The sequence below is a fragment of the Meles meles genome, chromosome 6 (assembly GCF_922984935.1).
Source record: "Meles meles chromosome 6, mMelMel3.1 paternal haplotype, whole genome shotgun sequence".
Lineage (NCBI taxonomy): Eukaryota > Metazoa > Chordata > Mammalia > Carnivora > Mustelidae > Meles > Meles meles.
In genome coordinates, this window is record NC_060071.1 from 120,605,227 (window position 1) to 120,618,322 (window position 13,096).

A 13,096-nucleotide genomic window follows, 5' to 3' on the forward strand; every position below is an offset into this window, starting at 1 on the left:
GAAACGGACTTTCCCTGGACGAGACTAGAGGGTTTATCTGTTACAGCAGCAAGTAATTTCCTCCACTAATTATCTACGTACTATTTATCTATAGCTATTTCAAAAAGAGCTGAAAGAAATCCACCAAAATACAAACTTTTTCACCAATAAACATTAGTGACTTGTGTCATCAGAAATCAGGTTAGACTTTTTAACAAAGATTTTTTTAAAAAACCAACAGCCTGACTTCCCTCTCCATCCTCCGGACCCCTGGTCAATGTCTCGGGCCCCTCGGCATCCGTCCTCCACCTCTTCGACTCTCAGCCTCCGTCCCCACCGGCATCAGCAGCAGATTCCCAGCTGGCTCTGTGGTGTCTGCCAGGGAGGTGACTGGCGAGTGTCCCCGGGGTGGTCCAGGACCCTGAGCCCACCAATTTGGCCCTTCCCATCTAACCACCTGGCTGATGGGCCCCCTGTCTCCAGAGTCAGGAGCCAGGTTCCATCTCGTCAAGTGTAGCATCACAGAGTTTTCACAGACTCCTGAAGGCACAGAAAGAAGGCAGCCTGTTGGCCCTCACTGCCCTCCTCCTGCTGCCTGCTCTTTATCAAAAGGTTCTTTATGTTCTTTCAGAAAGAATCCCGCATGTATACACAACACACTCCTCCTTCCTGCCTTCCTTCCTCCTCCTTGTATGTTAGGGCAGGGTTCCCGCACTTGACTCTATTTCTCCCTAACCGTAGGGCCAGCCCTGAATGTCTGTTCTTAGACACCATTCTAGAAAGTGGGAATGACTTGTTTGTGAAAGCAGCAGAAGAAATGATTCTATTAGTTCTGACTGCTTTCCCCAAGCCTCATGAAGTCCACAGGCAACCAACCCAGTCTGCTCCTTGCTGTAGGAGGGAGGGCCGTGCCTAGCCAAAGCCACCTGTCTCTGTGAACACTTGCGCTGCTGGACACAGGCCCCTAAACTTGCTGCCATGGGGGAGGCACCTGATGGGGATTCAGGAACCTTGAGATCAGTCCCCAGGCTGGCTGCTGGGTACAGTCATAAAAGCACAGGCTTTGGAGTGAGGAAATTCTAGCTTCGAATCCTGGCTCTTTTGCCTCCTAGGCATAGAGAGTACCTGCCCTTTGGGGAGAGACGGCCCGGCCAGGGAACTCAGGCCTGTGTCTCCAAGCTGAGTGGTTTTAGTGCTCCAGAGAGCTTGCCAGCGGCTGGGCCACGGGGATCCCACAGGCTGCTCTGGCCAGTGTCCCATAATGGCTCAGAGACACGTAGGTGGGGCCTCAGCCCTGGAAAGGAGGGAGGTCACTGGGGTAGGGGTGGAGGAGGGAGGGAGGGAAGGGCTGTGTTCTGCTTTCAGTGGGTCCAACTTTGAGCAGCAAGTCGCTGGAAGCTTCCGGCAGAAGGGAGGTGGGAGCTGAAGGCCTCGGGAAGAGGGCCTGGTCCTAAGGTCACGGAATGTCAAAGTCAGAAGAGACTTTAAGAGTCAGTCGGGAGGGGCGCCTGGGTGGCTCAGTGGGTTAAGCCGCTACCTGGGCCCAGGTCATGATCTCAGGGTCCTGGAATCGAGCCCTGCATCGGGCTCTCTGCTCAGCAGCAAGCCTGCTTCCCTCTGTCCCGCTCTCTCTCTGCCCTCCTCTCTGCCTACTTGTGCTCTCTCTCTGCCAAATAAATAAAATAAAATCTTTAAAAAGAAAAAACAAGAGTCAGTCGGGATCCGGCAGAAAATGCATAACCTCAATCTAATCACGAGGAAACATCTGACAAACACAAAATGAGGAACTCTCATTAAAAAAGAACCAAAGGTGGGGGGTGGGGAGGGAAACCTGTATTCCTTTAAGAGATCAATGACATTAAAAAAAAAAAAAAAAAAAAAAAAAAAGCCGTGGAAATGTTCCAGGTTAAAGGAAGTAAAAGACACCAAACAACTAATTGCACACCTGACCCTGGCCTGTTTAATGAACAGGAGGAGGAAATGCCAGCAACGACTATATTAGCTCCAGGGACAGCCTGGAATACAGATGGCGCCTTGGGTAAAAATATCTATCAGGGTGCCTGGGTGGCTCAGTCGTTAAGCCTCTGCCCTCGGCTTAGGTCATGAACCCAGGGTCCTGGGATCGAGCCCCACATCGGGCTCCCTGCTCGGCGGGAAGCCTGCTTCTCCCTCTCCCACTCCCCCTGCTTGTGTTCCCTCTCTTGCTGTGTCTCTGTCAAATGAATAAATAAAATCTTAAAAAAAAAATCCTGTCAACGTCAATTTACAAAGAGGACAGCATTCCTGTGGTTATGCAAGAGAATATCCCCATTCTTAAAAAAGTGTTTAGGGGGTTAAGGGCCAAGATATATATCCCGCACCCTCAGACGATTCAGGAGATGTATTACGTATGCACAGACAGGATGTAAATGATAAAGTGAATGAAATAAGATATTATCAATCCACAAATGGCATGTGGCTCTTCCTATTTTAATGCAGTATTTCTATTCCTAAAGTTTATGAAGTCCGAAGTTGTTTCCAAATGAAGGTTTAAAAGCTAAAATATTTGTGGGGGCACGTGGGTGGCTCAGCCGGTTAAGCGTCTGACCCTTGGTCTCCACACAGGTCTTGAGCTCAGTGCCCTGAAATTAGCTCTGGGCATGGAGCCTGCTTCAGATTCTCTCTCCCGCTCTGCCCCCTCCCCACCCACTCTGGCTCAATTAAATAATTAATTAATTAAAAGCTAAAATATTTAGCAGCAGAACTGGTTATTTCAAACAAACTCCCACACTGAACTCCATGTGTAAGAAGGGACAGGCAGGGGTGTGGCCCTGCCTGTGCTGTGTCCCTTTAGTAGCCCGAGGGGTACCCCGGGGAACCCAGCATGGAAACCGCTGTGGTGGGGAGGCAGCTGTTCCTGGATCCTCACATGTTAGACACTCACACACATATCTGATTGCATCTGATCCTTGAAACAGCCCTGAGAGGCATGCCCAGGCTGTTTTGAGAGAACCAAAGTTGAGGAGATCAGTACCTCCTGAGGCCTACACAGTTCTGATGTTTTCCACACCCTCCCCACGAGCCCATCCTCTCATCCCCATTTTAAACACCCATGGAGGCCCCATGAGATTCATGTCAGAGGCTACAGCACCGAAGCTGAACTTCAAGCCCAGGTCATGTGATGGAACCCCAAGACCCCTGCTCTCCTTGGCAGAAGCTGCTCCCTCCCAGGTGAAGAAGCAGACGCTCGAGTGGGGGCAGCCCCCACCTGCTGCTCATGGCAGCGGTGAGATGGGAAGCCCTTGGACTCAGAGTCCAGTGCTCCCCCAGCAGTGGGAGGAGAATACACTGTTCCTTGATGAGAAACCCATCCGTTCCCAGTGGGGAATCTTCCCACCAAGCTCTAGCCCCTGCCTGAATTTCTGGGCTGAGAGAATCCAGCCTCCCTCCCTCCCGCGAGGACAGGGAAACCCTGAGGCCCCTTGTTCATCTCTGCTCTTTCCTGGGCTTCGCTTGCGCAGTCTGCTCTAGCTAAGACCTTGCTTTCCTTTCCTTTTCCCTCCAAATTAGCCATTCCCTCCCCCATTCCCTGCTCTCTGCTAAGTTTTCAGTAAGTCAATTCACCATCAGCAAGAATGATGGCGTTTGAAGTCACAGCCAAGGGCCTGGGTGTTTAAAAGCACTGCAGGGGTCCCTGGGTGACTCAGTCGGTTAAGCATCTGACTCTTGGCTTTCGTTCTGGGTCCTGGGATCAAACCCCGTGTCAGACTCATGCACTCAGTGTGGAATCTGCTTGAGATTCTCTCTCCCTCTCCCTTTGCCCTGCCCCCACTCATACACACACATTCTCTCTCTCTCAAATAAATAAATAAATCTTTAAAACAATAAAAGAACAAAAGAATTGTAGGAAGCCCAATGCTTCTGAGTAAACTAGGACTCAATGAGAATGGAATTTTCCTTTTAGGTCCCAAATTGTCTCCCTGATGATGCCTCAGGGTCGGTAGAGCCCTTGGCCTTGATTTTACCTTCAGACCTGGCACAGCCCCAGAGGAAAAAGATTCCCCCAATTAGAAGTTCAGACAAAGGAAGGTAACTGTCCTGATTTAGTACCAGCTGCTGCATTAGGTGTAAATTTGCAATTGAATCTCACAACAGTGCCCCCCACCATAAGGCCCACCTTATAGGGTATGGCTGTGCTGTTTAAGGGGGAAACTGAGGCTCCAAGCACCTAAGTAACCAGAATACAGTCACAGAGCTGGGAAGGAACCCTGGATCTTTCCCTTCACGTCCCTCCGAGGTCCCAGGCCGGCCTGCTTGGTGTCTCTTTGAGGCTGCTTGCAGCAAAGGGTCCTTCGGGGCTCTGTCTCCTGTCTGGCTCGGTCCAGCTCTACTGCTGCCCCCTCCCCACACCGTGCAGGGCACCCCGAACCTCCCCCCCGGTGCTGCAGATCTGGCTTGCTTCTCACTCTGAGGAGGTCTGGAAAGGTACTGGCCAGCCCTCTGCCATGCCACAACCCGGTCTTAACCTTGAGCTTCCCACTGCTGCTGGGAGGCACTCCGGGCGCCGCCCCAGGTCTCCACACCCTTGGGACTGAGAGTGTTGTGAGAGCCTGGGGTTCTGCAGGCTCTTGCTGCCCCTCATCTTACTTCCTTGGAGGTTTTATTTATTTTTTTTTAATATTTTATTTATTTGACAGACAGAAATCACAACTAGGCAGAGAGGCAGGCAGAGAGAGAGAGAGGAGGATGCAGGTTCCCTGCGGAGCAGAGAGCCGGATGGGGGGCTCGATCCCAGGACCCTGGGATCATGACCTGAGCCGAAGGCAGAGGCTTTAACCCACTGGGCCAGCCAGGCGCCCCATCTTTGGCGATTTTAAAGGAATATACTTGGCGGTGGAGTTCACATGCTGGACGGCTCTCTGAGCTCCAGATGGCATAAGACCCAGCGTCTCAAAGCCTGACACCTGCCCCAGGATAATGAAATCTCCACTTCCCCATCCCGTCTCCACTACAAGGCTCTCTCTCCCAATCCATTTCCAACATTCTGCTAAATGGCGAATGAGAAGTTCTAACTTGACATGGAATCTGCTCTCAGGGAACAATTCTCCTTCTAAGATTGAGATCGGATGCAGGTCCGTGTAACCCAAAAGGGTGAGTCCCACTTGGAATTGTGGACTGTACCAGGTCTGTGAGGGAGCTTTCCTGGGGGAGGGGGCCTTGCACCATCCCTCAATTGCTTTTTGCTGGCCTGTGGCCAAACGTGCCTGCTCTTCTCCAAGGCAGATGGAGAGAATCCTTGTCCTAAAACAGCCAGCATTGGCTGGGCCTACAATGTACTGTGCAATGAGGTGGACATTTTACATATGTTGCTTCTAATATTCAGAAGTGACCGAGTATGGCTTCTGAACCATTAAGGGTCTGAGTGTCCCCTTTGTATAACAGCTTCTTTGGGTGAGGAAACTGGGATTTAAGGGGTTAAGTAAATCATTCGAGGTCACACAGATAGTAAGCTACAGATCAGGAATTGAAACCCAAGTCTGTGTGGCAACTGACGTCACAATCTTTCCACTCTCCATTACCACGGCTGTCATGTACAGTCACACAGGTTGCTCACTAAACAAGGGCATCCAGGTGAAGAGGTGATCAGGGCATGAAATCCAGTCACCATTCTGTTCACTAAGTTGTGCACTAAGATGTGCCCCATGGTGCTGTCATGCCCATTCTTCTCTGCCTAGAGGAGCGCTGTGGTAAACTGATTATGAATGGCCCCAACAATTCCCTTCCCTACATCTGTGTCCCTTGCTATGTTACTTTGCAGCTCTTCCCATCAAGCAAGGTTCCTTATCCCTAGAATCTGGGCTGGTCTTGTGAGTAAACACACCAGTGAAATACGTCTGAGTGGCGTTGTGCCAGTGAGGCCTTGGACCCCGAAAATAGCCATGGGTACAGGTCCAGGCTAACCTGCTGGAGAGAAAAGAAATATGTGGCCCCGTAACCCATATTCCTGGCCCATTAAGAGCCAAGCTACCACCCAACATTCGAGCAAGGCCCTCGTAGCCCAGCCAGCCTCCAAACAAGCCCCTCTGGCCACGGCCCCACGAGACAGCCCAGACAAGGTCAGGCCCAGGCAAGGTCAGGTACAGACAAGGTCAGATATGCTCCCCACCCCTCATCAGCATCACTGCCGAGCTGTGCTGCTGAGCAATAAAAAATGTGAACTGATTGGAGTGGCCCTTATACATTGATTTCTGTCCCTCTGAAATTCTTAAGTTGAAGTCTGAACTCTTGGTTGCTGGGAATGTGACCTTATTTGGAAATAGGGTCACTGTGGATGTCATCAGTTAGGATGAGGTCATATTGGAGCAGGGAGGGGGGCCCCTCATCCAATATGCCTGATGGCCTCAAAAAATGGGAAGTTTGGACACACACACACACACACACACACAAAGAGAACGTCACAGTGTTGCCACAAGCCAAGGAACTACCAGAATCTGGGAGAGAGGCCTAGAACACAGCCTCCCCTCGAGCCTTCAGAGGGAGCACGACCCTGTGACACCTTGCTCTCCCACCCCCAGCCTCCAGAAGTGTGAGACAATGTTGTTTCAGCCACCTGCTTTGTGACACTTGTTATAGCGGCCCAAACATACTCATAGAGAACTTTCTCCTAATCAACACAAAGGAATGCAGTGTGCTTGGCTTCCTTGCTTTCCTCCCATGTGGAAGCTACTCACGGCCCTCCAACTGATCTCCAGGTAACCCCTAAGAGGTGCCCAGAGATTCCGCCCCACCATGCCCCATCCTGCCCCAACAGGCCTCGGAACCTGGAAAGCGTTCTCTCGTGCCTTCCAAAGGCTCCAGAGTCCTTGCTGGGGAGGGGTCCCAGGGCCATACAGTACTGCTGTCCCTAGAGAGAGCCCCCAGCCCAGGCTCCTCTGGCTGCCTACCTACCTGGGTTGCCGAGGGCCATGGAGTCATAGATGAGCTTACAGGTCTTAAGTAGGATGGAGATCTTCTTCTCAGGCGAGTAGGCCTTGTGCATACTGGTGAACTTCTGCAGGATCTTCTCCATGACGGGCACCTCCGGCACGCTGGTTGTCACACCCAGGTCAGTGGTGGTGGTGGCCAGGATCACCAGCTGGTTCTCCTTGAGCTGCTGCAGCGAGCCATCCTTGCTGTGGATCTCACGTAGGCACGAGTTGATGGCTTCTTTCAAGGGCTTTAACACACACTTGTACAAGGCCGACTCTACAATCGCTTCTGTGGGGGGGGGGAGGGTGGGAGGGTGAGGAACCCAGCCACCCAGTTTTGGTGCCCAACAGTGTGGCTGTCCCCGTCTCCTGGTCCCTGGTAGGACAAACTCAGGGCTGCCTACCAATGCATAACTTCAAAGGGCGCTCTTTACATGGGAGTTGTGCGGTACACAACCTGTGCAGTTGTATATGGAGGGCCCGGGGGGGGGGGAGGCTAGGAAATGTTTTGTAGAATTCTTCTTTTTTTTTTTTAATATTTTATTTATTTGACAGAGAGAGATCACAAGTAGGCAGAGAGGCAGGCCGAGAGAGAGGAGGAAGCAGGCTCCCTGCGGAGCAGAGAGCCCCATGCGGGGCTCGATCCCAGGACCCTGGGATCATGACCTGAGCCGAAGGCAGAGGCTTTAACCCACTGAGCCGCCCAGGCGCCCCTAGAATTATTCTTAATGTGTCTCTTTGAATTCTCAAATCCACTTGCCTCGAGGCTCAAGAATACAGTATAACCAGAATCTGACTTCTCACCACTTCCATGGCCACTGCCGTAACTTGGGCTGCCATCATCTTTTCCCTGAGTTATATGACTAGTCTCTTGCCCTGGCCCTTTTTCATTTATTCTCAGAACAGCAACCTGCATAAGCCTGTTACGGCATGTTTGATTCCGACATTCCTGTGCTCAGAACTCTCCAATGGCTCTCACCTCATGCATAGTAGAAGCCAGAGTGTTCCCTGTGGCTTATAAAAAACCCTGGCCCCCCCCCCACCCCCTCCTCCCACCCGGGGCCTTGTAGTCTGTTCTCACTTATCACCTTGCCTGTACCCCCGTGTTCATGCTGCTCCAGCCATCCTGGCCTCCCTGCTGTTCTGCTCCTGCCTCAGAGCCTCAGTGCCTGCTATGCCCTTTGCCTGGAAAAGTCACTCCACAGCTACATCTACATACATGATCTCTTTCTTGCTGTTTGAATGTCATCTAATCCAAGAGGCATCCTGATTGGCTAGTGGAACAGGATTTAGTTGGCTTTGGTCTCATGGCAAGTCTGCAACATACATGTCATTATCCCCACTCTACAGACGTCCCAACTCAGGCTCTGATGGTGTGGGTCTCAGTTAGGTGGGGGCTGAACAAGAATTTGAACCCTGCCTGCCTGACACCATGGTGATATTCGTACCTTTGGGTTGACGGTAGGGAAGTGTTCTCAGGAAGTCTTTTTGGCTCTATCCCATCCCCAGAGGAGGGCGCAGGTCTTGTCTATCTAGGGAGACACCTGAGCTGCCCTACTCCTGGGGGGGTAAGGCTGGGGCCCATGCTCCCATGATTGAGTCTCAGTAGAGATCCAGATAACACTCCCTTGCCATGCAGGCTTGGGCTTGACCCATGTCTGTGTTTGGTGCTGGCCCCCACCCAGTCCCAGGTCCTCATCTTACCCACTCCTTCTTCCCCTTGACTTTTCCAGCCTCTGCAACAGAGGACATGCAGCTGCCCTTGTCTGCTTCAGCCCACTCCTGCCCAGCGTGACCCCACTGGCCCTCGGAGCCTCGGAAGCTAGAGGTGTGGTGACCCGAAGGCAGGGGACTCACGGTGAGCAGCCCCCATGCCTCTGACTCCTGCGTGACCTTGACCAAGTCCTTTCCCGTGGCAGGGCCCGTTTTTCTCATCTCTAAAGTGCAGGGGTGGGGGGTGGCTGCAGCCTGTGCCCTCTGGATGGAGGGGGGGGCGGTGGTCTGCATCTCTGAGAGCCCCAGGAGCTGCAGAGATGGCTCAGGCCCTCCGCAGCTACACACAGTAAAACTTCATCTACCTCGACTTGTTCCTTGTGCTTGTCTCCCTAAGGAAATCAGTAGCGTCCTGGGCAGGAGGGGAGCTGGGGGGGAGGCCGTGCCTGTACTTGAGTTTCTTCCACAGGCTCATGGGCCCAGGGGCAGAACTTGCCAGGTAAGAAGCTGATCAGCAGAGGGGTCAGTTTGTAGAAGGAGGGGGGTGGGGGGACCATCCAGAATCATCCCTCCCCCACCCCCCCAGGCCCGGGACTGACCTATCTCCTCCTCGGGGTGCAGGGTGGGGTCCACTAGGGCCCTGAGCTCGGTGCTCTGCAGCAGGTAACTCTTGAGCTGGGTCATCATGGTGCGGATCTCCTGCAGCATCTCAGTGCTGGAGGTCTGGCGAGCCATCATTTCCAGGCTGTACACTTTGTAGTCCTGGACCAGGCTGCCGAAGTACGAGGTCTTGTCCTGCGCCAGCTCCACCACCTTCTTGTACAGCTTGCGGTTGTTGGACAGGAACGCGTGGAAGACATTGGTGAAGCTCACCAGGCTCAGACGGTGGCGTGCCTTGCCCAGGATCACCGACGGCTTCTTCTTCCCCCCGGAGCCGCTGCCGAATGGCTCCAGCTCCTCCTCCGTGCTGCTGGTTGAGTAGGAGTCCTGGTCTGTGGCCGAGGCGGGCACTCCCAAGCTGTCCGACAGGGAGGCCAGGGAGCCCTTGAACTCGGCCGTGCTCTGGGGCCGGGTGCCGGGAGTCCTGGCTTGGGAGGCAGGGCTCTGGCCTTCTCTGGGGGGACCCGGTGCAGGCTTCTCGGGGGCTTCCTCCTTCATGGAGGACTCGGTGCTCTCCAAGGGGCTGGGAAGGCCTGAGGCCAGCTGCCGGGAGATCCGTTTCCTCCTGGGGGGCGGGATTGGGGGTTGTCGGATCTTTCTCGGCGGCTCTGGCATGCTGCCCGGATCACTGGTTTTGGCCGCTGCTTCCTGACCTTGCTCTGTGCTCCCTTGAGACTTGTCCCCAAGACTGTCTGAGGTCCCCTGGGGAGGTGGGCTGAGCGGGAATGACCTGGGAAGACCTAGCTGGTCCCCCTCTGCAGGCATCCCCCTGTCCACCTTCCCCGCGCTCTGGTCCTCCAGGGAGACCTTCTCAGAGATGCGGCGTCTGGGAGGAGCGGCAGGAAGGGTCTTCTTCACGGGTGCTGGAGGGGGAGGCGTCTGCTGCGAGGGGCCGGGGCCTGCCCCTGGCTTCATCTCTTCCTCCCTGAGGGGGCCCAAGCCTATGGGGGGGCGTGAAAGCCTCTCACAGGCTGCCATGGGTGGCTGGCTTGGGTGGCTGGGGGGGCCTGGGGCATGGGGTGCCAGGTGGGGGGCGGACGCCGGGGGTGCAGGAGGAAAGGCCTCTGGAGGTGGGGGAGCAGTCACTGGGAGGGGACTGGGCAAAGGACAGGCCAGAACAGGAGGGGGCGGTGGAGGAGACCGGAGGGGGCTGGAGGGTTGGAGCGGGGGTGCTGGGGGAGGGGGTGCTGGGCGGCGAGGGGCCCACTTGGAGGTGGGTGAGGTAGCAAAGGAGGTGGGAGGCAACGGGCGCAAGGGGCAGCTTCCAGGGGGTGGCTGGTCGGCAGGCAGGGCACTGCCCCCACAGTCCTCGATGAAAATCGGATTCACAAACCACAGGCGGTCATTTCCTATGGACAGCTCAATTTCACACGAGCAGTTCTCGTAATGGGCCGTGGACCTGAAGCTGGAGGCTGAGGGTGCTCCGGGGGCTGGGTCTCTTGGGGGCTCCGCGGGGCTCCCACCGCCTCGCCGGGGGTTTAGCGAGGAGTCCCAGAAGCCTGTAGAGACAAGAGAAGAAGAGGCTGATCGGTCCCAGAGCCAGGCTCCCCCACTTGCTGCCTGCTGGGGCGGGTGGAGGGTGGCGTTTGTGGGCGGGCTGGGGGCAGGGCTGGTCCTAGGGTTTGCTTCACTGCTCTGAGGGCTGTTTCCCCTCTTGAGCTGCTTTAAACCTCTCCCACCACTTCCTGCCTCGAGAGGGGAAGCCCCGTTTGATTGTGCCCCCGGCTCTGCGGAGGTGGGGCTCTGCGGAGGTGGGGCTGGGACCTGGTGGTGACAGGCAGAGCTCCAGCTCTGCCCTTGGCATGTGAGAGCCCACCAGGAGGGCATCGATGGCACGGGGTGCAGGCACAGGGTGGGGGGACAGAAGGCAAAGGGTTCTGCAACCGACCGGCTGGGTGCCCTGGGGCAGGTGACTTGACTTTTCCAGGGTTCCATCTTTGGTCATCTCTAGAATAGGGGACCCCATGGGGGAGGTGCTTTGGTCCCATTTTGGCCACTACGGTGGCTGTGTTTAGGAGGAACGAAGTATGCATTGTGGCCGGTGAGCTCAGACCTGACCATCCAAATGGGGAACAATGGCCCCAAGGCGAAATGCCTCAGACTATGAATCTCTATGTTAAAACAGGCAAATGTCCCATGCCCTCCGTGTGTGCGTGTGTGTGTGTGTGTGTGTGTGGTGGGGGCGGGTGGGTCAGAAAGCGGGGTGTGCGGGGGCTGCACTGCTGGCTCTCAGTTCCAGCACAGGCCTTTCTCCTGACCCACCCCCATAGAGGGCCCACGGCTATGGCCACTGACGCAGGCCTGTCCCTCCCCAGATGAGTCAGTGCCAGGCATGTTCTGGGTAAGGGGCATGGGATGTCCCAGCTGTGAGGGCACAGGCGGCTGGCTAGCTCTGGAATTCTTGAGTTCCTGACCTCTGGGTACTATCGAGGATCTAGCTCACCATCTTCCAAAAAGGGAGCCAAGTTTTTTTTGCGAGTCATTTCAGAGGGTGTCTAGGCCCCCGTGGACTCATTCCGGCAGATTCCCCTGGAGAGCGGTGGGGATGCCCATCTCCTCAGCCTCTTAATTTTAGACACTGATATCGCAGAGTTCCTTGCTAACCATGGGGCCAGGCCTCTAGCCTCTCATCCCGAGCTCCTTACTTCTGGGAGGGATTCGTCACTAAGAAAACTGCCAAAAATAACGTCAGGAGCAAACACACATTGCATTCTGGCTGTGTGGGCCACTTGCTCTACATGGGTCATCTCATTGACCCCTGACCACAGGCCTTTGATGTAAGTCCCAATATTGTCCCCCAAAAGACATGAAGACTAGAGACCCAGACAGATTAAACAACCTGCCCAAGGTCACAGGTTGGTGAGTGGAGGAACCGGGATTTGAACCCAGTCAGACTAGATCTAAAGCGTGTGTGCTCAGCCCCTGGGGTTCTGTGTCTTCCTTCATAGGAACTTGCAACACTTCCCATCTGAGTTGCTCTCCCGGGGTCGGAGCTCCAGTGTGGTGTGCGCCCCAGAACCGGGGATGTGGTAAGAACACCACAGGCTCTAGACATTGAAAGAAAGGGAACATGATAAGATGGCGGATGGCAGCCATTGTGTGCCTGCCCTGAGACAGGCACGCCCAGGGAGGTGGGCCTTTGCCACCTTGTCGGCCAGGGGGTGGCAACTCCAGTCATGGGGAGCAGGGTACAATCCACGACAATGAGGCTGCTGGGACACTGACCAAAAGTGAGTGTGTGTACACCCCCCACCCCGGAACATGTGTCCCTCCCAGGGAGGAGAAAGAGGCTCCCCGTTCAGCCCTGGCCTGGGCAGAGACCCTGTGTGGGGCAGCCTGGGGCAGCTGGCCAGCTGTTTCCATAGTGACAGGGATGATAACCGTTCACGGAAACTGTTCCCCATTCACAAAGCTCTGCATGCCTCACAGCCACTGCCAGCGGACGTGGGGAGCCCGGCATGCGAGGGGAGCCTCGGGCTCTCTCACGGCCAGAACAGGCCGGTTTACAGATGGTCTGGGCCCTGCATTTGCTCTCTGGGGCAGCTACTCACCTCTGCATGACTGGCCCACTCTTCCGGGTGCTTCACACTAAGCGCACAGATGTTCTGGCCCCAAAGGGTGAGCACCAGAAGCCCCGTGTGCCCCGTCTACCCGGGACCAGTACCCAGTAGTCTCCTGGGAAGCGTTCCAGCAAGGAGAAGCCAGTCTGACTCAAAGGTGAACCGGCAGCAGCCCCACGTGTGAGCAGAGGCCCCTGACGCTCCCCTCCAGGTTCTCTTAAAGGTTCTCTTAAGACC

The 13,096-nt window shown here is 55.0% G+C and overlaps 1 protein-coding gene across 1 annotated transcript in view; it reads right to left on the reverse strand.

The window, feature by feature from the left end:
* Positions 1 to 13,096, reverse strand: part of RIN3 (Ras and Rab interactor 3) — a 117,693-nt gene that overhangs the window by 19,703 nt on the left and 84,894 nt on the right. Inside the window, exons 6-7 of the mRNA XM_046008758.1 lie at positions 9,239 to 10,798; positions 6,907 to 7,215 (exon numbers count right to left, since the gene is read on the reverse strand). Coding sequence (XP_045864714.1) covers positions 6,907 to 7,215; positions 9,239 to 10,798 — 1,869 coding nt within the window. The remainder of the gene's footprint in view (positions 1 to 6,906; positions 7,216 to 9,238; positions 10,799 to 13,096) is intronic.